The sequence below is a fragment of the Neomonachus schauinslandi genome, chromosome 8, assembly GCF_002201575.2.
Source record: "Neomonachus schauinslandi chromosome 8, ASM220157v2, whole genome shotgun sequence".
Classification (NCBI taxonomy): domain Eukaryota; kingdom Metazoa; phylum Chordata; class Mammalia; order Carnivora; family Phocidae; genus Neomonachus; species Neomonachus schauinslandi.
The window spans coordinates 7871948-7896427 of record NC_058410.1 but is presented as its reverse complement, the minus strand read 5'-3'; the positions used below and the strand labels follow the sequence as shown (position 1 = coordinate 7896427).

Here is a 24480-nt window from a genome sequence, read left to right as displayed (position 1 = left end):
GCCCCGGGGCCGGAGGGCCGGCGACGGCTGGCGCGGCGCCCAGGGGTGTGAGGCGGGGAGCGCGGTGCGGAGGGAGGGGTGGGGTGGGGGGAGCGGCGGGGGGAGGCGGCGGCCGGCGGGGCCCGCGCTCACTCGGAGGCCGGGCTCCCGGCGGCAGGACGCGCTCGCGGAGTCGGGCCCGGCAGCGGCCGGCCGCGCGCACCATGCCCTCCTTCGACGAGGCGCTGCAGAGGGCGGGCGAGTTCGGGCGCTTCCAGCGGCGCGTGTTCCTGCTGCTGTGCCTGACGGGCGTCACCTTCGCCTTCCTCTTCGTCGGCGTGGTCTTCCTGGGCAGCCAGCCCGAGCGCTACTGGTGCCGCGGGCCGAGCGCCGCCGCGCTGGCCGAGCGCTGCGGCTGGAGCCCGGAGGAGGAGTGGAACCGCACGGCGCCCCCCGAGCGCCGCGGCGACGGCAGCTGCCGGCGCTACCTCCTGGAGGCGGTCAACGCCAGCGCGGCAGCGGACGCGCTCAGCTGCGCAGACCCGCTCGCCGCCTTCCCCAACCGCTCGGCGCCGCTCGTGCAGTGCCGGGGCGGCTGGCGGTACGCCCAGGCCCACTCCACCATCGTCAGCGAGGTGAGGACGGCGCGCGCCGCGCTCGGGGAAGGGCGGGGGGAGTGGCCCCGCGGGACGGGACGGTGCCCTGCTGCCCCCCGGCGCGGCGAGGGCGGGGAGCCGGCCGCCGCGGCCGGGCCGGGGAGGCTGGCACCTGTTGGTTGCCTCTGGGGACCGGCCAGGTGCATCCCACTCTCGGAAGGGCCGCGTCCGAAATGCCCGGAAAATGCCTGTCGTCGATTTCCCTCTGCGAGTGAGTTGACGGAGAGGTGCATCTATCCGGGGATAGATGCTGAGTTCGGAGATTGCTTCTCACTCACCTCCTCGGGCATCGGAGCGTCCGGTACGACGTACGTTATGCCGGCGGGGATGGGTTTGTGCAAAAGTGGGAAATTATGGTCCGACTCGCGGTGGAGACCCGCGGCCTCTGGGGCGAGCGACTTGGTTGGGCAGGGCCCGATTGCTCTGTGGTCTTCAGGGTGTAAAGGAAGGGCGAAACGTCAACTGGTTGCCCTACTGATTATCGGAAATGCACGGGGACAGAGGTCAGGGCTCTCCATGCGCATGATTTTGATAAAACTGCCCTGGGGCAAAGAGCAACATCTGAGATAAATTGGGAAAGCTGAGGTTTTGAATTAAGAGTTTCAACTTTCTTTTTTTTGTTTCCTGCGAATAACTTACAGGAAGGCAGTAAAAAGGGCTATAAGTCTTACAAAGCAGATTCCCCCCTTCCCAGGGGTGGCCCCTTGGGCCAGGTGGGGCAGCCCCCACATTTTCTTGGGTGTGTTTGGGCAGGCAGTGCATCGGGGGTTAGCTGGCCCCTCAGCCTCGGCTGCAGCACTGTTTCCACGCTGGGCTGGGATGGCAGTTTGCATCTTCATCTCTGTGCCTCAGCTGTGGGGACCGCCTCCACGGAGGCTGGGTCACGGGAATGAGCAGTTTCTTTGAACTTTGTGGGCAATCAGAGATCAATTTAATTTCTAAAAAAATGATTGAATGTGCTCTGGCAAATTAGGAAAGAAAAATTTTTGTCTTTACATTGGTTATTGTCATAAACTTTTTAAAGCACCTCCTTGAATAAGGGAGAAAACACTAGATTTGGAGTTAGCCATGTCTAACTGTTAATGTTAACGTTCTGTCACTGTTAATGGTGACCTCATCTCTCTGGTCTTGGGATTCTAGATCTTTGAGGTCATGCATGTTCTATAGTGCCATGTGTGTATGGTCCTATGCTAATTGCTGTCGAGATAAAATCCATGGCAGCCCAGCTGGGCAATGTGTCTGTTCGTACTTTAATTTCTATTTAACCTGTGGGTAATGATGACGACTACTTCGTAAACTATGGTGGTCTTGCCGTTAGGGATTTCATAGATGAAATGGACAGGGTGTGGACTCCGGTGGGACAGGGCATTATCCCTAGTACTTCCTTCCAGCAGCAGCTGTTTGATGGCTGCTTGTATTCCATTTAGCATAGCTGCTTAGTGCTTACTTCCCAGGCAAATCAGATGATACCACTTGGAGAGAAGACACCTGATTTTTGAAGACATTTAGACCTCCAGTGAAGAATAAAATGAGCCTTCAAAGCAAAATGCACACGCACTCTAATGGTGTTTCTGGGAGCAAACGTGATCACTGGACATCAGAGAAGGGAGACATAGAAATCTGTGAGTGAGTGCCCAGATACTTGAGAAACAGTCTGGGGCTCTGGAGTTGTTTCAAGTGACCTGAGGTTATTTCAAGGAGGGACAGGTGGTCTTATGAAGGTCAGTGGCTCCCAAAAGGCAATGTGGGAAGTGGAAGGTCAGGAGACCTGGTATGGTACTGTCTGCAGCTAGCGGTGTGGCTTGGGTGAATCGCTTAACCTCTCTGGGCTTAGCTTTCTCATCTGTAAAATCAGAGGTTGGATTAAGCCCTTCACAGTCTTATAGATGCCATCAGCGTTATAGCTGGATGGCTGGTCAGGGTGCCCACAACAATGATAAAAAGATTTCAAGGAAAAGTAGAATGATATTCAGCATGCACTCCTGAAGGCCACCAACAAATCTTTGAAATATATTGGAGAGATTTTTTTTTTTTTTAATCCAGTTTAGAAGCAGTTTACTTCTTCTGGCTTTTTTGTTATGTTTTAATTCTTAAGAGGGACCCCCTCCTCCATCTATTCAGGAAGTCCAGCCATTCAGAGCAACTCATTCTCAGAGTTCTGCCTGGCTAATATTTTGCTGCCTTTGGTTTTGAAGATGATCCATTTAATTTTTGTTTTTTCATATTCTGTCAGGATTAAAGGAACTTTACTTCTATCTTCGGTTAACACTGTACCCAATGTGTTTTTACAGACTTAAAGTTGAAGATATTAATCGTGGAAAGGGGGTGAATTGCGAGAGTTTCGAAGGTGGAAGGGCAGACCCGATTCCAGAATGTCTCCATTTGGCTATTATACTTCCTCCGTGCACCAGTGAGGGGAGATATCGTTGTCCTAGCTTTGTAGAAGAGGTTCCTGAGTTAGGAGATGTGGAAGGACCTGCCAGAGTCCCAGACCTTTTAAGTGGCCCAGTTGGGTTGAAATCCAAGGGTCATGAGTATAAATCATTCTCCGTTCCTCTGTGTAGTGATCAAAGTCTTGGGGACAAGCCCACACAACATAACCACTCACACTTTAGAGCAGGAAATCCTGTGGAACCTTCAAGTTTACTTCATTTTTCTGGCCAGCCTGCCATTGTATTTAATTTCATGGCATCAGGAACACAGTCAGCCATAATCAGCCAGGCCAGCCGATGGGAATGGCTCTCTCATCTTGACGTGAACATTGTAGAATGAGCACTTGCGTCTCACCCACTGTCTGTCCATCTTACAAAGCGAAACAGCTCCAAGGAGTGAAGTCAGAGTCAATGCCAAGTGCAGGTCTGTTTCAATCCAGCCCCCTCACTCTTTCTTTTGCTCAAGGTGAGGCAGTAGATTTTTCACCGACACCTAACTTCCTCAGAGCAGACTTTCTAATGTCTGCATCTCAGCCTTGTCTGCTTTTCAGATGCTGGCCAGAATAAAGCATGATAGAATGTAGAAAAGTCTGAGCCTCCACCACCCACATATTTCAATTCATTGCCTAGGGAGTGAGTCTTTGAAATGGATGTTAGGACTTCTATTTTTTTTTTAATTTTATTTATTTATTTATTTGACAGAGAGAGACACAGCGAGAGAGGGAACTCAAGCAGGGGGAGTGGGAGAGGGAGAAGCAGGCTTCCCACTGAGCAGGGAGCCCGATGCAGGACTTGATCCCAGGACCCTGGGATCATAACCTGAGCCAAAGGCAGACACTTAACGACTGAGCCACCCAGGCGCCCCAGATGTTAGGACTTCTAAATGTTTGCTTGTATGCCATAAAGGGAAATTAAAAAAAAAAAGAAGAAGAAGAAGAAAGAAGGAAGGAAAGAAAAAGAGCTTCTCTCTAGTGTCTCAGTGAACCAGGCTTCAGAGCACCTTTTCAAAATAGTCTGAATCACTCTTGTTTATCCTTTCCAGGTCATTTTTTCCTCACAATAAAAGGAAAGCCCTTTGAGGGAAGTAGGGGCCGCACTGAAGAGAGTGGTGGCGGCTTTGCTTTGTGGGGCTTCACGTGTTTCTGCTTTGCCTCTCACACATCTATCCCACAACACAGGGCCAACCCAGTAGGTCAATCCACAGACATCCATGCTCTCAGCATCCTGTCCTCACTGACTATCAAGCATGGAATTGCACTGGTGTGGAAACTGCAGAAAGTCTCTCCGGGCCCACATTTTAGTCTGGGCTCCGTCTCTGATGTGCTCGGGGCACTTTAGAAAGATCTTGCTTCTGCACTGTTTTTATTCCTAATATTATTTGGAACCACTCACCTCCTTGTTTCTTGGTGAGTCAACCTCACCAGGAGGACATCTGCTTTATTATTACTTCAAAGACCCAAATAGGTCACTGTTCATTTTTATTTCATTAATTTCTCCTCTTTATTATTTGTTCTTGTTTCCTGGATAGACTTTTGGTATGCTTCTTTCGATGGAAGTTCGATGCATAGCTCAGTTATTTTCAGCCTTTCTTCTTTCCTAGCATAAATATCGAAAGCTATAGATTTCCTTCTATGTACTTTTTTGACTGTACCTGACAAGTTTTGAAATGCAGGTTTTAATTATTATTCCGTTTTCAGTATTTGTCATTTCCATTATTATTTTGTTTTTGGCCCATGATGTTTTTATCTTTTTAATTGTTGACTTCTCATTTAACCTTGGTATGGTCAGAGAACATGGTCTGTGTGACACTGCTTCTTTGGATTTCATTAAAATTTGCTTTTTGGCCTTCAAGAGGTCAATTTTCATAAATGTTCTGTACATGCTCTAGAAGAATGTGCAGTCTTTAGCTATTGGGGGCAGGGTTTGTAGATGTCTCATATTTGAAGCTTGTCACTTATGTTGTTAAAATATTCTAGATTTTAATTAACTTTCCATTTGCTTGGTCTGTCAAGGTTAATTAACAAGTATTGAAATTTGCCATTATGTTGGTGAGTTTGTCAGTTCCTCCCTATATTTCCAGCAGACTTAAAAAGTTACATACATGGGGCAATTTTATCGGATGCATGTATCTACAAATTAGATTTTGCTTGTAACCTACATAGTGAATTGAACCTTTTATTAGTGTGTAGGGACCCTATCTAAAATCTATGATGTGTATTGTCTAGTGTCTATTTTGTCTTGTACTAATGTAGCTACTCCAACTTTCTTTTAGTTAATATTTGACTGTTTTGTTTCTTGTTACTTTTAAACTTCACGTGGTCTATAAGTTTAGATGTATCTCTTATAAAATGTATAAAACTTGATTTTGTTTTTAGCTGGTAGGCGTAGTCTCTTTACATTTATTGTATTCATTGGTATATTTGAGCTTCTTATACCATATTATTTTTCTTTGTCTTGTTCTTTCTATGCTTTTTTTCTCTCCCTTTAAAAAATGATTTTTTTATTTTGTTTTTCTTATTCTATTTTGTTCCTTCCTTTATTTGTTTGGAATTTAGATCCTTTATTTCAATTCTTTAGTGGTTACCCTTGACATTTTACTATGCTTACCTAACAGCGCCTAAATTTAATACTGCAACCTTCTCAACAATTTAGAACTTTCAACACTTTCACTCAGTCACTCACCTCCTGTATTACAGGCATTCGTAGCCAATGTTCTAGCTCTTTCCTCTTCATTCTTAATTTATGGTCTTTGTGTAGATCATGTATGCTTGGGTTTATATTGACACTTTATCTTGTCATCATTTCATACAGTCTCTCATTTTCCCCCTTCCTTTTGACATAAGTCTTTAAAAATCTTTCTTTAGGGGCGCCTGGGTGGCTCAGTTGGTTAAGCGACTGCCTTCGGCTCAGGTCATGATCCTGGAGTCCCTGGATCGAGTCCCGCATCGGGCTCCCTGCTCCAAGCAGGGAGCCTGCTTCTCCCTCTGACCCTCCCCCCTCTCATGTGCTCTCTGTCTCTCTCATTCTCTCTGTCTCAAATTAATAAAATCTTTAAAAAAAATTTTTTTTCTTTAGTGCATATCCCTAGGTGGTACATGTTCTCAGTTTTTGTTTTTATGGAAATGTCTTTGTTTCCCCATTATTCTTTTTTTAAAAAAGATTTTATTTTTAAGTAATCTCTACACCCAACATGGGGCTCGAACCCACAACCCCAAAATTAAGTTTCACACTCCAGTGACTGAGTCAGCCATTATTCACCATTATTCTTGAAAGATGGTTTTGTTGAAAAATAGTTCTATGTTGTCAATTATTTTCCTCAGCCCTGTGAAGATGTTAGTTCCGTCTTACAGCTTTCATTTTGCTTTGGAGAAATCTGCTGTGAGTCTCACCGTCCTTTTCACTCAGGTCGTACCTAAGTAGGTATTTCTTTTATTTGCCCAGATTGGTGTACATTGCCTCTCAAAGGCATGTGCATATAATAGGTACCCAATAAATAGTCATTGAATGAACCAATTGTTGTATTTCCTTTAACTGAATTGTGGGAAATTGTCAGCCATTATTTCTTCTATGTTCCCTTTTCCTATTCTCTTCTTTCCTTAATTAGACCTAAGTTGGACCTTCGTTTGCTATCCTTCATGACTCTTAATGTCTCCCTCATATTTTCCACTTCCGTATCTATATGTGTCATTGAGATGTTTTCTCAGACCTACCTTCCAGAATACTGCCTTTGTATTTAGCAGTATCAGCTCTGCTATTTAATCCATCCACTGAACTTTGTATTTCAACAATTATCTTTCTCATTTATCAAAGTTATATTTGTTATCTATCAAATATGCCTGGCCATTTATTGGTAGTCTCTTATTTCTTGCCCATTTTTCAATTTCTTTAAATGTTTTACATATGATTACTCTATATTTTGTATCTGATACTTATACTACCTGAAACCCTTGGTGTTTAAAGCTTTCATTTGTTGTTTATCATATGTTTGGTGTTTGTTGACTGTAAGCTCCCAGGTAGTTGATCTCTTTGGGAAACCAGAGAGGATTTTCCTTTGTTTCCCTCTGAGCTGGGGGACAGTACTGATCTGGAATCACTTTCTTCCTTCCAGACTTCCTGGGTGAATCTACAACAGCTGAATCTGTCATTGTTGTCTGTTTATTTTTATCAGAGGCATGTAGTTTTCCCTCACTTCCTGAAACACCAGTAATTCAACACAAATTATATTTTATGCTGAATCTTATTTTTCATCACCCCTGAGGTGAGGTGATAGGTGTGGTGAAGGGATACCTTTTTCTGATTGAATATAAATCGAGGCAGAATGGACACTGACCTTGACCTCAGCCTCAGAGGACAAGGAGGAATGGAAGAGGAGTATGTGAGCAACAGGATGTTTCATTCTCTCACTCTCTCATCTTCACTATCATTTTCTCTGTGGCCATTTATTAAATGCCCTCTTGAGCACTGGTTGGTGTGCATTCCTGGGACCCATTCACAGAGAGTTGGAATCAAAAGGTTGAAGTGGGGTTTGGGCATCTTCATTTTTCACAAGCATGTAAAGCCCATGCAGGTGGTCCATGGGCAACACATGGAGACATGCTGGGTGTTTCTTTATGAGGAGCATGAAGAGAATGTCATGAGTGGAACTGCTTTATGTGTGATTGAAGCAAGTGCCAGTTCCCCTGAATACACACTGCAGACTTAGGGACAGAAGCATCATCTCTTTACCTGAAGGCAGGAGTCCCAGATTTTATCTGGTGAAATGCTGCTGTTTATCTACAGAAACCTTGAAGCTATCCAGAGATAGGCAGCTTACCATAAAATCCTGTAATTGATCAGAGTGGGGTGCCCACAGCTGAACCATACTCCCTCTGAGATTTGGCAAACCTTAGAGTGGAGCTTTGGGCAGAGGCAGGGGCACAACCAAATGGGATATCTAACAGATAAGGCATTAATATCTATACGTTTTGATGTATATTTGGGATTCAATAGATCTGGGCCTAAATGTCAGCTCCTCTGTATTTCAACTTCAAGGGCAGGTCAGAGAACCTGCCTCAGCCTTGGTGTCCCCAGCTCTAGAATGGGAGTAATAACACCTACCATAGTGCTTGGTCTGACATCTGCATCAAAGTGCCTGTCATTGTGCCTGGCCAGAAGTTATGTGCAAAAATATTGTTTTCTGTTAACATGTAAAGACTCTTGAGCTGGGTAGGGGTAGGGGATAAGTGGGGTGCCAGACCTGACCCAGGGGCTGTAGTTTGCTGAACTCAAGTCCAGCAAAATATATCACTAATAAACTTGCCTTAAATATTAAAAAACGACACCAACAAACTAACAACACATCTCTTGGGCACTAATTTGCCCTTAGGGCAGAGAACACCCTGCATTTTTCCTCCCTGAGCCAGAGCTAGGTTGTATTTTCCAGCTTCCCTAGCAGCTGGTGGGTCATGAGACGAAGTCCTGGTCAGTGAAGATGGGAGAAGTAATATGGGACACTGCCAGGCCTGCAGCCAGACAACCTTCCTTCTGGCAATCCCACTCTCTTCCTTGCTTCCCTCACCTGCCAGCAGAGAATGTTGAAGCCCTAAAACGTGGTGGAGTCCTTAGATGGAAGGAGGTCCATTCCTGAAAGCCTGTGGGGAGGGGAGTCCCTGTCCTTCTCCCCTCTAGCTCATCTGCATGGGGATGTGAAATTAATGAGAAATAAACTTTCTTGTACTAAACCACTGAGATTTGGGGGTTGTTTCTTGCAACTCTTAGAGTGAGCCTACCCCAACTAATACAACATTTGAGTATATTTCCTGTAGGCTGCACGTACCTGGTTAAATTGTAGGGAAGGTTGTTCCTTCAAGACAGTCCTCCCCTTGGTCTGCTCACAAGGCCACCCTGTCCCTGCCCATGGGCGTTTACAGCCCTACAGGCCCCTGGCCTCTTCAGCGCCCTGTGCTCCAGCCTGTCCGGGGCATGTCCAGCTGCCTTCCCTAGGCTCTGGAACATGCTGTTTCCTTTTCTCAAAATACCTTTCTTCTTTCTCCATATGGCCATTCCATTTTTTAAAAAGATTTTTTAAAATTTATTTTTAGGGAGAGAGTGTGAGCAGGGGGAAGGGCAGAGGGGGTGGGAAAGGGAGGGAAAAGAATCTCAAGCAGACTCTGCCCTGATTGCAGAGCCTGATGCAGGACTTGATCTCATAACCCTGAGATCATGCCCTTAGTCGAAACCAAGAGTCGGACACTTCACCAGCTGAGCCACGCAGGTGCCCCATGGCCGTTCCATTTTTTATACAGCTAAGAGTTACCTATTCCAGAAGTAACTTCCATAATTTCCACCCGCCCCCTACTGCCCCCCCCACACCTGCTGATTGTGTTCATCACGGTCTCCCTTGTCAGACTGCAGGTTTCTTGAGGGCAGAGACAGTGTCCAGTAACTATTTGTGATGAAATTACATGGTGTGTAACAATTTTTGTGGCTCAGCTAGTGAGTCAATGAGAAAAAGATTGAGGGACAAACTTGACCACTTTTATAACTTTGGTTAAGCCAACCCTGAAGTTGACCTTCATAGATTAAAATAAGACTTCTCCCCAACAGAGCTGCTGCTTGTTCTTTCTCTTTCACATTACTTTTATGTTTTAATTTAGAGAAAATGGACATTTTAACAACTTCGATATATTGAATGTGATATATTTGATATAATTTGAGTTGATATATTGCTGCATTTTCTTAGGCATAATTCAGTTTCTCTCAGCAGTGTTTTCTTGTTCTCAGTGATGATCTTACACAGATTTCACTAGTTTTATTCCCGGGTGTTTGCTGTTTCATGGATAGCATTGTACATATGGGCTGCCCCTCACACCCATGAGGTCTGACAAATCCCCGGGGGGGCCACTGCCCTGCAGAAACTGCCCTCATTCCCCTGACCCCCACCTGGAGCAGAGGGCCAACAGACCATACCCCTGGCCCTGTCTCTTGTCCCCAGAACCCTAATTTGGGGGATGTGACCTGGAACACGGAAAGAACCAGGAAATAGAACTGCTGGCTTTGGGGGGCCATAATTGCTACGCGCTGACGTTCACGGTGCAGAAAGGGCTGTGTTCAGCTGTCCCAGCACTTTCTGGCACATCTGTGTCTTCAACCGAGCCACACTCCAGAAGCTGCTGGGCGCAGGCGCAGGGCCTGGGTCAGCAAGGGGTGTACGGGGGCCTGGCTTTCAACAGTTCAGAGACAAAGTGCTGAGCCCTCCAAAGCTATGGAGGGGCAGGCACTGCCTACCTTTGAGAACAAAGTGAAACCTTTCTAAGACTCTTCCTCCTTTTTTCCTTTCTTGAACCATAGCCAAGGAAGGAAGTTTATTTCTATTCTAGGAGGAAAAGGCAAAATTCCTTAAGGTTCCCGATACAGCTTTTTTAGAATGACAGATGATGGTCAATGCCATGGGGTCTGGGTGAGAGATCAGTAACATGGCTTTTCAAGGATTGCTGCGTTCTAACTGTTCTGTGTTTGGAATAAAACAAAGCAACTTTGGGGCTAGCACTTGTGTAGTAATAGAGAAAAACAGTGAGGGATGCAGTTTAGGGGCTATTCAGAAGGTGAATAATCAATGTGATTTTAACAAATCCTTGTATTTATATTCTGCAGGTAGTGTGGGCCCCGTGCAGCACATCATTCAAAGTATGAATGATTCAGTAACTTAACCTCAAAAACTGTGTTTGGGGGAAATTAAAAATGAAAGTCAGGGAATAAGCATAGTGATCATTGTTGAATATTTTCTAAAAGCTTGGACTGTGATCTCTGATTAATCAATGAAGTTGATGCAAGACTCAGAGCCCCGTCTCAGGTTACTGTGAACAACTGGGGATAGTGGGCAACATCTGTAGGACCCCCCTTACTCCTTTTCAGAGTAAGGTCAACTGTCAATGGATTTCCAAGGTTCCTCTATCTCTATCATTCTACAACCAAATGCATTATCAGGTCCCTGATGTATTTAGTTCCTGACACTGAGCTCAGGGTTGTCACATCCACACAAGAGTGGGAACACATCTTGGAACGAAGCTAACTTAAAGCCTAGAGGTGTTAGTTTCTGGAAATCAGGATGGATTCCTCCCAGGGCACCTTTCTTCCCAGTGGGTATGCTGTGCTGTGTGTGATGTCCACAGGAGCAGAGGGGAATGGGGTGGATGGGTGTCCCTGCACTCTGGAGCAGGTGCCCATCCTGCCTTCTTTCACTTCAACTTTAGCCCCTAGGGCCTTGTGGAGAATCTGAGGGGGGCATGCCGAAGGCCACCCACGCAATGAAAATGCCCAGGGGGAGGCAGGGTGGGTGCAAGCCTGGACTTCAGAAACAGAGGTGATTATTATGCTGTCAGATCCTGTCTTGGGAGGTAGGCGACTCCCTGTAGGATTGTTGTAGGGCAGGAGCAGGGGAGATGACCAAATGACAGCTGGGTCTCTGGCTTTCCATTTTAACAGCGATCACTGGGGCCAGAAGTGAAGACAATAATATGGAAAAACACACCGGGGCTTCACCAGCCTACCCACACTCACACCCTTTGGCCTCGATTATCGGATCATTAACACTCAACCATTAAGCTTACACGTTAAAGCATTTAAGTATTTTAAAGTAATTCTGACAAGGTTGCATCTGTTTAGGGGGCATATAACATTTCTTTTCTGGCCTTTGTTAACTTATGTTATGCTTATTTGTAATAAGACCTAAAAATAAGTGTGGGAGACTGTGTTTTCTAGAAAGTAGTTCAGAGATAAACTTTGGAGGCTTCAAATAATGTGAACAGTTAGATGAACACTTCCTCCTCAGTGCATATAACAGCAAACCAGCTCTCTCGCTCTCCTCACCCGAATGATCAGAGAGTTTTTTCTTGTTGGGATGCTGTCAGCTGTTTTTGCAGTTTTATTTTGAGATAGAATTCTTTCATTTTCCTTGACTTCATAATGCAGAAACAAGAGTTTCACCCATAAGATTTAAATTAGCATCTCATAGTATGGGATGCCATTTTATTTTCTATGGAATGAAAGTTTATTTTATGGCTGCTTGTGCAACACGGAGGCAGATTTTGAAAATGGTGGTTTTCTATGAAATGCTGTCAGTCCAGTGGTGTCCTGCATGAGAGGCCCGAGTAAGGTCTCTATAGAAATTAGAGGAAGCTAGGGCCTTGGCAGGTAAGGAAAGGAAACATGACCAGCCCTGATTCTTGGGCAGTGGGACCTGAGAGGTATGCATAGTGCTTACCTCAAGCAGCACGGGCCCCCTCCTGGGAGCGGGATGGAGACTTCCCCCAGGAGTAGAGCTCCTGTCTTATGTGTTCTCCTCATCCTCTCCGCTTGACAGCATCTCATGTCTCAGACGCCTTTCTCAGTTGTTGCTTAGGTCCCATGTACGCACAGGGTGGCTCTGATTTCACGGGGCTTCTGCCAGCTGGAAGCGTTGCACGGCCCACGGCACAAGATGAAAGACAGCATGCGTGTCTCCAGCCCCCGGGGAGGGACACCATAAGCTGAAGCCTCAGAGACATAAACAGAAGGGATGGGCGCCAGGACCTCCTCTTCTGAAGATGGATCGTAGCACATTTATGGGAATTGAAAGAGTGTGGGAGCAGACAGTGTGTACATTTAATACAGAGGATTTTCTAAAAGCAATGTTTTGCAGACACGTATTGAGAAATTCGTTCCCTTTCATTGTTCTCAAGTGAAAGTTTCAAAGCAGACACTCGTATGGAAGTCATGGGGACAATTAAAAATATTAAATACCGAAGGTAGAGGAGAAAATTAAGTTGAAACTAATTAAAGTTAATGTGGCATCAACTTTTAAAAAAGTCAAAGAAAGAAATTTCAGAGTTCCTGTAGTGTAAAGGAAGTTGTCCCAAGATCCTTCCCCACAGAAGTTCTTGATCTGTCTGTGTCTCGGCAACTTGGTAATGATGTGGTAGATTGATCTGGGGCCTCCTTTTGTCAGCCACCCAGCACCCCTAGGATTACTGAGATCTCCTATCCGGTATGTGTGTGTATAAGGCACGCAAAGAAGAATTTTGATTTTAAACGAAACCAAGTCGAATGGGTTACCAAACCACGTAAGATTGCCTTTGTATTTACTGCTGGATAGGTAATTAGATAATGACCATTTATGGTTGCAAAATTCTGTGAAGAAATGATCACATTTCTTACCACATAGCCTTACCAGTTGTGTGAAGATGGGCAAATCGCTTAGAGATGTTTCCAAGCTCGGATTCTTACAAATGGGAATACTAGCTGTTGTGTGCAGTTGATGGGAGGCTTATACACATAATGCATGCAGAGCGCTTGTCACCTTGTCTGCCCCTCCCTCACAAGCGCTGAGTGACTGGTGCTGGTGGTAGTTGTTGATTACAGATGCTTAGGAAATTGACGCAGAGAGGCAGCTTGGGTCTGGGAACTAGAAGGGATGGCAAACGCCTAGGTCTGAGGGAAGCTTTTGTTGGGCAGGCCACCAAGATTCCAGCACTAAGGGACATGGCAGGGATCCACTGTCTGGAGCTGGTATAGCTGGGACTTAGTGATAAAGACCAAGAAAAGATCCAGGGTACAAGGTCAGAGCTACTAGCTTTGGCAAAACTTCCCAAGGCTCCTTTTTCCAGTCATGACCTGGAGTTAACAATCCCTACCCTCATCTAGGTGACTTAAAGGGCTACCCAAGACAGCCCTGAGCCCACGCTCATTCCCTCCTTCTTGCTCTTTGTCACTAGATGTGGCCTCCAAGTCCTGAGTGTGCCTGATCTGGGCTGGGGTTGCGAGACCCAGACTGGCTCAGACTCCACGCTCTGCTGCAGACAGAGCAGCGAACCTCTGGGCTGGGGTCTTGAACTTCCCTAAAATAGGGCATGGGCAGAAAACCTGGCAACATCTAAGGAAGCTTTAACTCACATTTTACATAAAAGAGAGCTTTCCTGATTGAAGTTAAGACTATTTTATTTGCTTCTGTGTGGGAGTAAGAGGCACTGTTGGAGGTAAGTGACTGTTTGAGCTGTGTTGTTGGAACTGGTGTGTTCTGTATCCCCAGAGAGCAGGCTGCTGCTGGGGAGAGTCATTGGTGAGTGAAGGCGGACTGCCAGAGACACCCACCACAGCCCTCTGGCCCCAGGCTAGAATGTGCTTCCTCTCTTGCCAGGTGGGATGGCAGCCCAGCACCTGCCCACAGCTACCACTGCTCTAGGTGCCGTATAACTCTGGGGGGGGGGGGGGGGGTCACTGTCCGTGGTCACTCAGAGTCATGCACACGACTCTGCCCACTGACACCTCCCCTGGCCCCTTTTTGAGGGAGGGATTTTGAGAAGAACGAAAGCATCATCATAACATGAAGCCCTCTCCATCACTTTGCCTTTCACAGGCATCAGATCCTTCAATAAATCTGGACAGCAAAGGTTCCCTATGGGGGCTGTGTTGGAATGCACCAGTGTGGCTCATGCCTACTTTCTGGTTGGGTCAGTAAGACAAATTTGCCTCATATTTTTGGGCAGTTTTCAATGGCTATTTCGTATTGTGGTTTGCTCATCCTGTCATGAGAAAGTGGCCTCAGAGAGAAAAGGCCAAAAGAGTATCCCCCCATCCCCCTGCAGTCTATGAAATGAGCACATGATGGTGGCAGGCACGGGAGCAATAATCATGACTATTGGGATTCAGGTTGGGGTTGAAGTGAATTTGAGCTAAATTGCTCTATGTATTAAGCAATCCAGTCTCTTGACATTGAATAGACACTAAAATTTAATCCATGAAAGTAGCTTAATGCTCAATAGGGACACAAAGCCATACTGTAATATACCTTATATAACCTTATAGTTATTAATGCATCTTCCTGCTTGGAATGTTTTTCTTATTTAATTACCAGAAAACATTAAAACTTGGTAAATAGTCAACTCATTTAATCCTCACACACCCTGTGAGGCATGCAGTATTTTGTAGGGAAGGAAAGTAAGGTACAAGGAGATTAAGTAATTTGTCCCATATCTGGAGCTGTAGGGAGGGAGAATTGGAAAAGATATTTTTGATGTCTGAACCAACAAGAGATTAATTGATGTCTCTAGAATATAAAAGGGACTTCTGTAAATCAACAAGAAAAAGATAACAAGCCTTATAGAAGAACTGACAAAGGGTATGGATAGTTTTCATGAAAGTAGACCCAAAAGGCCCATTAAGCATAAGAAGCAATGCAGATCCATTCGTAATCAGAGAAACAAAAATGCAAACAAGATAGCGCTTTGCATGCATTAGGCTGGTTAGAAACTACAAAGCCCAGTGATGCCAAGTGTTGGTAGGTTGCAAGGTAACTGCTGGAGGGTGTGTGCAGCTACTTTCCAGACCAGTCTGGAACTACCGATGCCAATCAGGTGTCCACATATGTGTACTGTGATCCAGCAATTCCACTCCTATGCATAAGTCCCAAAGGAAATTCTTAAATACACCCATCCATCCATCCATCCATCCATCAGGAGGCAGATATCTTCTCTGCAGCATTACTTGGGTGGCAGAGAGTTGGAGGTGATCTGGGAGAGAGGGAATGTCAAATGTAGTGGCTACACCCCAAGCGGTAGTCAGAAATGATGGGTTAGATGTTCACATAGCATCATGGATGGCCCATAAAGCATAGGGCAGAATAAAAAGTAAGAAACAGAGTGAGGTATAGGATACAATACCATTTACATAAAATTAAAAGTATATGCACACAAAACAAGATAAATTCTACAAGAAGGCAAACAAAAAGATACACCTTAACACATCAGGATGATTCCTTTGTGGGGATGGGATGGAAATAGGGATATGGATAAGATGGAATCAATCTATAAAATAAGATAGGGGTCTTCTATAACCAGTGACCAGAATACATTATCATTAGCTCAACCTTCTTCCCTTAAGGCTTAAAAGACACAAGGGTGTAAAAAGAAAGAAATGGGTTTTTCTGTCAAAGACACTCAGGGGTCTTGTAAAATAGATGCCTTAGAAACCACCTGGCCCTTGGCCTGTTGACTGGATTGGCCTGTAACCTAGAAATCTAGATGGGGTCTTGCTCGGGTTGTTGCAAACTGTGTTTGGCCAATCTTTGGCTTTGCCATGCCCACCCCTTTCAGCAGAGTAATTCTACTTTTATCAGTTTTATTTTGGTGTTAAGATTGTTTTGTTTTCTAAGAGGGGAGCCAGAGTTCTTCTAAAATAATGTTCTAAAAACACAGGATAAGTATCCCCCAGGATCCCTTCCAGATCTAAAATTCTGTATTTTAATCAAAACAACCAACTTAACTAAAAATGTCTTAAAACTCAGAGTCTGAAATGTCAGCCCCGCATGTGTTTGTATAGAAGACATTTTCTTGGGACAGCGTTGGGCACTTGCTGTTCCTAAAGCTCGTTCAGCTTCTCTCTGTTAAATTTCAGGACACCACGGAACATCATTGAAAGTAAACCTATGCATAGATTCGCACCTTAGAAACTAAATATATCTCAAGTGTCCTGATACTGCAGGTCTCTTTATCCTCTGTGATAGGTGGCCTGAGACGGCCCCCAGAGCTGTCTACCTGTGGGGATCAGCGACAGCACTGCTAAAGGACAGAGGGGATTCAGTGGTCACCTGCGGATGCTGTGTCCCCAGATGCAGACCACTGGGGCACAGATGGAAGGCCTTTCCTGAGCACGTCACATGGAAGATGTCTCTCAGTGTCCATCTCAAAAGCCTAATATAAAATGTAATAGTTCAACCAAGTCCTCCCGTAGTGCATTCGTAATATTGTTTTTAGTTAATCCACAGGTTTTATTATGCTTTTATGTGTTCTCAGGTATAGAATTCCAGGCGTTGCTTTTGTCTTCCAAGATCATATAATCTTCCTGTTTAGGAATCCAAAGGGAGAAGATATTGTTCAAAATCTTCAGGAGAATTAGGTTCTTGAAGTCCTATGACTTGGCAAATCTGCAGGTCTTCCAGAAACAAGATGCTCTGGCCTGTCATTACTTTCCTTTTTAATTTGCCCTCTTGCATTGTCTTTTGGTTCTTCAGTGAGGTACTGTCTTCAGCTGAGTTGCCCAGAAAGCAGAGTCTGAGACAAGGGTTTGTGTATGTGCTATTAAATGTCAGGGAACAGAAGTGGGGGAAGGAGGGTGAAGTAGGGAAGGAAGTACGCCACCTCACCATTACGTCCTTGAAGCCATGTGCCACCTGTCCCCAAGAACCAGGCCAAGGAGGGGGAAACAGAGAGCAGGGAAGGAGAAAAGGGGGAGAACTTATCCAGTGGCTCCTGCCTCCCAGTGGCCAAAGTTTCCCTCCACCAGCATTAACTTGCTCACGCTTTAAGGTTACCAGGCAGAGGGCTTGTGGTTGCTTTGAGGTGGAAGGCCAGAGGCACAGGGCAAGGGCAGAAGGCCAGGAGCTGGGAGGAGGAGCCTGCATCAGGCAGTCAGAGCTTCCACAAGGCTCCGTCAGCCTAGAAGATTGGAGGGGTGCAGAGAGAGTCCAATCCCGGGACCCATAGATCATTAGGTCCTGCACAGACTCTGTCCCGAAATCTTATTTGGGCCCTACTTACTGGATTGTTGCCTCTCTCTTCCCAAACTTGCATATGGTGGAAACCGGCCACCATATTTTGCCCAACTTCCTATTAGACTCCCTTGACTCCCCCCCCCCCCCCCGCCTCCTTGCAGAGAGCTGCCTTGGATCCCCCAATTTTCCTGTGGACACTCCTGTGTAGTTTTCCCCTTATGATACTATGTTCTGGGTTCCAGCCCCAACTTTCTTCTACTGCTTGCAGCGGGGGCTCTCCTAGGGTGACCAGCTGTCCCAGTTTGCCTGGCATTGAGGGGGTTTCCTGTGACATAGGACTTTCAGGGCTGGATCTGGCAGAGTCCCCGGCAAGCTGGGACAGTTATTCACCTTGAGTGCCTACAAGCAGAAAAAGTGATTCACAAGATGTATAAAAAATGAAAGGCTGTGAACAACTTGGTTGTGTAATAGAGGGGAATATGGTTAAATAAACACAGTGTACCCATTTGATACACTATGACAGAGATGATAAAACTGTGTTTACAATGTAATAGTGTGGAAATGCTTATGATTCAATATCAAGTTAAAACGAAAGGCTGGGATATCAGTATATGCATATTGCATGATTTCAATCATATATTTAAAATCTCTGCCTGGAAAATCAGTTGTTGAAAAGCAGGGACTGCCTTACACAAAGGCCTTGAAAAGAGAGACCTTTACTGCTCCTTACGTTTTTTCTTAACTAATTGAGATATTCTTTTGCCAAAGTCAGTGCAAAAGTAGAGGTAGAGCCAAGTTAACATTGTGGTCATGCTACATTTAAAATTGATGAGAAAATGCACATAGATTGTTCAAATTAACTGTAATTGTTTTGTTCAACTTGATAGGATTGCTGAGAAACAAGTCAACCCTACAAAACTTAGAGCATGCAAGTAAGGCTGGATTCTCAGCAAAGGAAAAAACACTAGATTCCTTCCCAGTAAGGCCCACTTACTAGAGATTGTGAAATCCTATAGCTAGTGAAAGAACACTATTCATAATTTCTTACCCAAAACAATTACTTTGTTGCTTACATGAAAGCCTCCAGAAAAGAGGGGCTGCTCAGAGAAAATAGCCTGGAGAGAATGAGCCTCTGGCATCAAGTGAAGCCAGTCTGGAAACTGTCATAAGGTGACAAGAGGATTTTTCTTCACCCAACACAAGATCAGAAAACAAAGCTGGACCTATATTTGCCTCGCTTGCTCTGAATAATCAAAAAGGCGATTGCTTCACTTAACAGGAATTAAGGTTTGAATCTGACCTAGCTTTAATAGCTAACCTGTTTACATGTGTTAGAGACCATATTATATTTTGCATTGTCCAGTTTATATTGTTTTATATTAGTGATTTTTTTTTTTAGCTGTGTGACAAGCCTCCCTTGATTCATGAACCATTTATTCATGTGTTTGAGATTGTGTACTATTTGGGGTTATTTTGATTACCAAATTTTATTTCCATCATGAAAGCTTAGTAGCTAGATATGTTCTGGAGGTTTTGAATATATTATGTTAGCATCAAAATAGTCTTATGATGGAAGTAGTTATTTTCCTGTTTTCCAAAGGGTGGAGTTGAGGCTGTGAAGATAGGCCAGTGTGAGTTGGATTCCTTCTGAGGGCAGCCTCACTCAAACCAATGACATGTCCCTACCCACCTGTCTCCAGAACAGTGGCTCTCAAAGTCTAGAACCACCTAGAAGGTGTGTGAGGACTGAGATTGCTGGGCCTCACCCCCAGGCTTTCTGAGTCAGTCGGACTCAGGTGGGCCTGAGAATTTGCATTTCCAAGTCTCCATGTCTTGCTGATGCTGTGGGTCCCAGGTCACATTTTGAGAACCACTTGGTCTAGAAGGAGATTGGCTTTAGCTCATGATTTTTCATTAGGTGATGATTGGCTAACATTACACTTGAATGGAAAACATCACTCTCTTCAAGTAAGCTTCATATGAGGTTTGGTTCTTCCTAAAAATGCAGCTTACTGCTCCTTGATGTGGGTTCGTTCTTGGTCGTGTTCCCTTTTAGCCCAACATGCATGTCACCAGATGGGTCTTATGCACACAGCATGTTGGTCACAGCACGGTTCTAGTCACAGAACAACCAAGGCTCCCTTTTGTCCATGAAACGAAGTTCAGGTACCTCAGTCTGGCATTGATCTCACGTGCCTGTGAGCGGACTGTCGAATGTAACGGAAGCTTCCTCTGCTCTGCACAAAGACCCTGTCCAGACCAGCTGCTGCCCCACCCACAAGCCACCCCCGAAGGTGTTGCCGGGAGCCCTGTCATCCTCTGGAATGTGGTTCTGGAGGAGGTATGTATGGAGCAGCCAGTGTGGGCCAGAAATGTCCTAGGTGCTGGGCGCCCCATGGGCAGGATGTGTGGACCCCTCACCTGCACCCCTGTAGCCTCAGACTCCAGCTTCCACTGGTCCTTGGGCCTCTGGTACTGCCTGGCCTCCCTCACTCTGGAAACTCCTTCTCCACAGTCTGTCTTCTCTAAAAGAGAGGACGTGCCCTCCCCACACCCACCCTTGCCTCTCACTCCTAGCAAATCCCCTCACTTTCCACTTCCCGGATATAGAAGACTTGGAACAAGAAGCTTCTTGAGTATCCTGCCGCCAGTGTAAGAACTTACCGGTGTCTGCTCCCAGCCTTTCCTCCTGACGCCCCTCCAAGGAAGGCTGTCTGGGTATCACACAAAGTGTCACCTATGCTCAGGGGAGGGGCATGATTCGTACTCTTAGTGACACTGCTGTCACGGTCCCCTGTTCATATTTCACTGTTGTGCTCATCCTGTACCCCCCAGTACCTCTGTCTTATCTCTGCCCGCTCAGCCCACTGGCTGCTGAGGCCAAGCACATCCAAACAGATCAGATGCGCACAGCCAGGCGGAGGCCCCCATCTGCTGGTTCCTGCATACTTCCAGGAACTACGATCCAAAATCTGGAGACAGTCTGCAGAAAATACAGAAAATATTCAATGTAGTCAAAGTAGTTTAGGTTAACTATCATGGATCTCATTATCTCCACCATTGCTGATATTTCTGAGTGCCTGCTTGGAACGTAGATGCTCTTAGGAGATTTTCCTTACTGATGATTTCATTTTCCCATTGTTCTTTACTTTTTCATTAACACTCCATCTATAAACAGCCCCAAGCCACAGTGGCTGACTTAGTGTATTAGCGAATTATCCCCAAATGCCTGTGTTTACTTGTTTAACCTTCTCAATGAAGCCAAAATCCCTTAGCATTTCAAAAAAATCTTGTAAATAATGGTACTGTAGCATGCTAACATTTTCCAGACTATTATGGAACTCTTCCACTCATGTATAAGGAATGAGAACCATAGGAATGCTTACTGCATGGAGCCATTATCTGAGCAATTCCAACGACAGGTGCTCGGGACTCTCATGGGCTACTTTGCAGACATTTTCATCTCCGTCTTTGAGTCCTTAAGAGCATAAAATAAAATACAAAGAGCCTTACATGTGAGTCTTTTGGAATTTCTTTGTTTTTTAACATTAGCCCTTAGAAATTTACTGGAAATTTTGGCAATTTGTATTTCATGTAAACTTTTCAATGAAAAAAATACAAAATTTCTCTAAGAACAACTTAAACATTCACATACCACTGCCCAAAATGAACAAATGCTAGCATTTTGTCATATTTATTTTAGATTTTTTTAAAAGATTTTATTTATTTATTTACCAGAGAGAGAGGGAGAGAGAACACGGAAGTACAAGCAGGGGGAGTGGCAGGCAGAGGGAGAAGCAGGCTCCCTGCTGAGCAGGGAGCCCAATGCAGGACTTGATCCCAGGACCCTGGGATCATGACCTGAGCCGAAGGCAGATGCTTAACCGACTGAGCCACCCAGGTGTCCCTAGATTTTTTTTTTAAAGAAACAAACCGTTACAGATCAACTTGAGATCCCACTTAATATTGCTGTGCAAGAAATTACACTAAAACCTAGTGACTTATGACGACCATTGTCTTGGCGTCACAGGTTCTGTGGGTCAGGGATTCAGAGCAGGCCCAACAGGGAATACTCGTCTCTGCTCCATGGTGCACGGCCTCAGATAGGAGGGCTCATGGACTGAGATGACCCCATGGCCAGCGGCAGGAACTGTCTGGCAGGTGGCACTCCTGTCAGCTGGGATGTCACCCGGGCCTGTCTGCACCTGACCTCTCCATGCAGCTTAGGCTTCCTGCTTGAGGCTTCCTGCAGCCTCAGACCTCTCACGTGGCAGCTCACAGTGCCTTGCATGTTCCAGCTCACGAGGCAGAAAGAAGCTGCATCTCCACTCATGACCTACCTGTGGAAGTCACACGGCCTCACTTCTGCTGCATTCTGTTGGTTCCAGGAGGGTCCCAAGCCCGCTCTGGATTCCAGGGAAGGAGAGTTAGATTCTGCCTCCTGATGGCAGCATGGCAAGGTTGTGGGGTGGGAACTCTGGTTCAGCAATCCTTAGGTAGGCTGCAAGTCCCCAGGGGCATCCCCTGTTGAGGTGGGTTTCTGGTCCATTTGTAATAATTGTCCAACATAAGTGGGCATCCACATGAACTTCTTCTTGTCTATCTCTGTCTTTCTAAAAACGAATCACTGAGAGCCGTGGATAGACAATGTAGAGCCAGGCGTTGTTAGTGCTCTTACATGACTATTTATCAAGCTAGGGCAGGGGGAACATGGCATTAATCAGGTCATATATACATCTGATTGAATTACACTATACTCTCTACTTCCCCACACTCTCTAACCATTAGTAAAAGTATTCATATCTTACTTAGTGTAAGTATTTTACAGTGTTTACACGACATTCACATTTATCTCTTCAGTTGAGGCCTCATGAAAACAAACATAATTAGAATCTTAAGGCTTATGTTTGAAACAAAATAATGGAGGATAAAGTGCTTTGGGAACTATAGAGAGCTATGAAGACGTCCCTTGCTATTCCGTCTCGAGGTCACGCTTTCTGGAGAGTGAGTGCTATGCTCCGGTCCAGCCCGACACTTGCCCTCCTGTATCTCCCTGCTGGCCTCACCTGCTTTGCTCCCACCTCATCTCTGTGTGTCCAGATACAACCAGCTCTTCAGGGCCTGGTTCAAATGCTCCCTCCTCCAAATCGCCTCTGCTGACATGTGTGTCCCAGCTGGAACTCATCTCTGCGCTGTGCTTACGTAGCATTCTGTGGGCCTCTTATGGCATTAAACACATTCCACTTTGTATCCTCCTTCACATACAACATCACTGATGCTGCACTGGAAGCTTCTGGTAAACCAGAGCCCAGCGGTAATCCCCTGTCAGTGCACAGCAACATGCATCACGGCCAGGAGCCCTCGGTAGACGTCTTTTGAATGAATGAGTGAAAGAATGAATGAACGAACCCTCTTTATGCCATGCTTAGCTCCCTTGTACCTGTATCTCAGGCTTAGACCACACAAGGTCTGGGAGTACTCTAACTGTGGCAGTATCTGGTGGGACAGAGGAATCTTCCCTGGCTTACCCTGGATCACACAGCTCTAGTGAAAAGATGCTGGCTTTTCTGACCCTGGCCTTTTCCACAACTCACGCCTTCCCGGCAACAGGGCGCTCATATCTGGGGGCTCTGCTTTCCACTTTGGAGCAGATGTGGATTGGGAAAGGCCACAAAAAAGAAAAAAAACTTGGCAGCAGGGAGGTCATTTAGACTTTCTCTAGGATGGGTGTCAACCTCTGGTTTAAGCACTAAGTTATTAAAGTAAATGAATGTGTGTCTTGTCTCCTTGCACTTGTCAGCCCTGCAGGGCATAGCCCCTCTGCAGCATCTCCGCATCCCAGGTACAGCCAAAGTGTAGACCCAGGGTGGGTGCCGAGTGGATAGCTTTGGAAGTCCGACACCTACTGCTTTTCCAAGTGGGTAGGTGCAAGCACCACAGGAAAGACCTTCAACCTTGGTGGCGGCATCTCTTTCCAGGAATGTATCAGACCAAATCTGAACCAGATTTGGCTCACAGACAGCCAGATCTACCTCAGTGCCCAAAACTAGCATGACTGCCTCGCTAACTTTCAACGTAATAATTACAGCCGTAGCAATGGTCTATTTTCTTGTTTCTTGAGCCAAGAAAAAGATATAAACAGCCAAGGTTACACTCTACTCTAGAACCTTCTCTCCTTTTCAAAACAAACATAATTTTAAGACCAAGATGCATAACTCTTGTAGTCAAGGGCTTGCACCTTGGTTCTAAGAGCAATATATACGAAGCTGCTAGAGCACCATTTGAAGACAATGAGAAACTAGACTAGTATGATACCAACTTTTTTTTTTCATTATACCAGTTGCAGAAAATTTTAGAGCAACTATGAGGCAATATTCAATTGGCAAAAATATGATGGCAGTAGCTCACTTACTAAAAAGAGATAATTTAATGAAGTCAGTGTAATTATTAATGCTTATTTATTTAAAGGAAAATGACAAGAGTTTTAAAAACTCCCCCAAACAAGAGAATTTGGGGTATTTGCTGCAGTATACATCGATCCAAGTAAAAGCAGTTTAAGAAGGATCTGTGGCACCTGCTTAAATGAAGAATGTATATTTCAGCAATTTTTAAAACTGCATTTCTTTGTATAAGGCTGCAGGAGCAGGGGGATGGCTATAGGTTGGGGTGTACTCGGACATGAAGTGGTGGATTTGATAATCAGCCTACTGATGAGTATGAAACTGCTAACTTGCTCCCTGATCTCTAATCTCAGTTTCCTCGGCTGTAAAATGATGATAATAATCATGTCTAGCTCACAGGGTTGCTGAAGGGCTTCAAGGTGGCAGTGTGTACAAGCTAGTTGAAGGCCTGGAGGGCTTCAAGGTGGCGGTGTGTCCGAGCTAGCCGAAGGCCTGGAGGGCTTCAGGGT

The 24480-nt window shown here is 45.4% G+C and overlaps 1 protein-coding gene across 1 annotated transcript in view; it reads left to right on the top strand.

Moving 5' to 3' along the window:
* Positions 1–191: 191 nt before the first annotated feature.
* SLC22A3 (solute carrier family 22 member 3) overlaps positions 192–24480 on the top strand; it is an 86087-nt gene continuing 61798 nt past the window's right edge. Inside the window, exon 1 of the mRNA XM_021693533.2 lies at positions 192–614. Coding sequence (XP_021549208.1) covers positions 204–614 — 411 coding nt within the window. The 5' untranslated portion in view covers positions 192–203. The remainder of the gene's footprint in view (positions 615–24480) is intronic.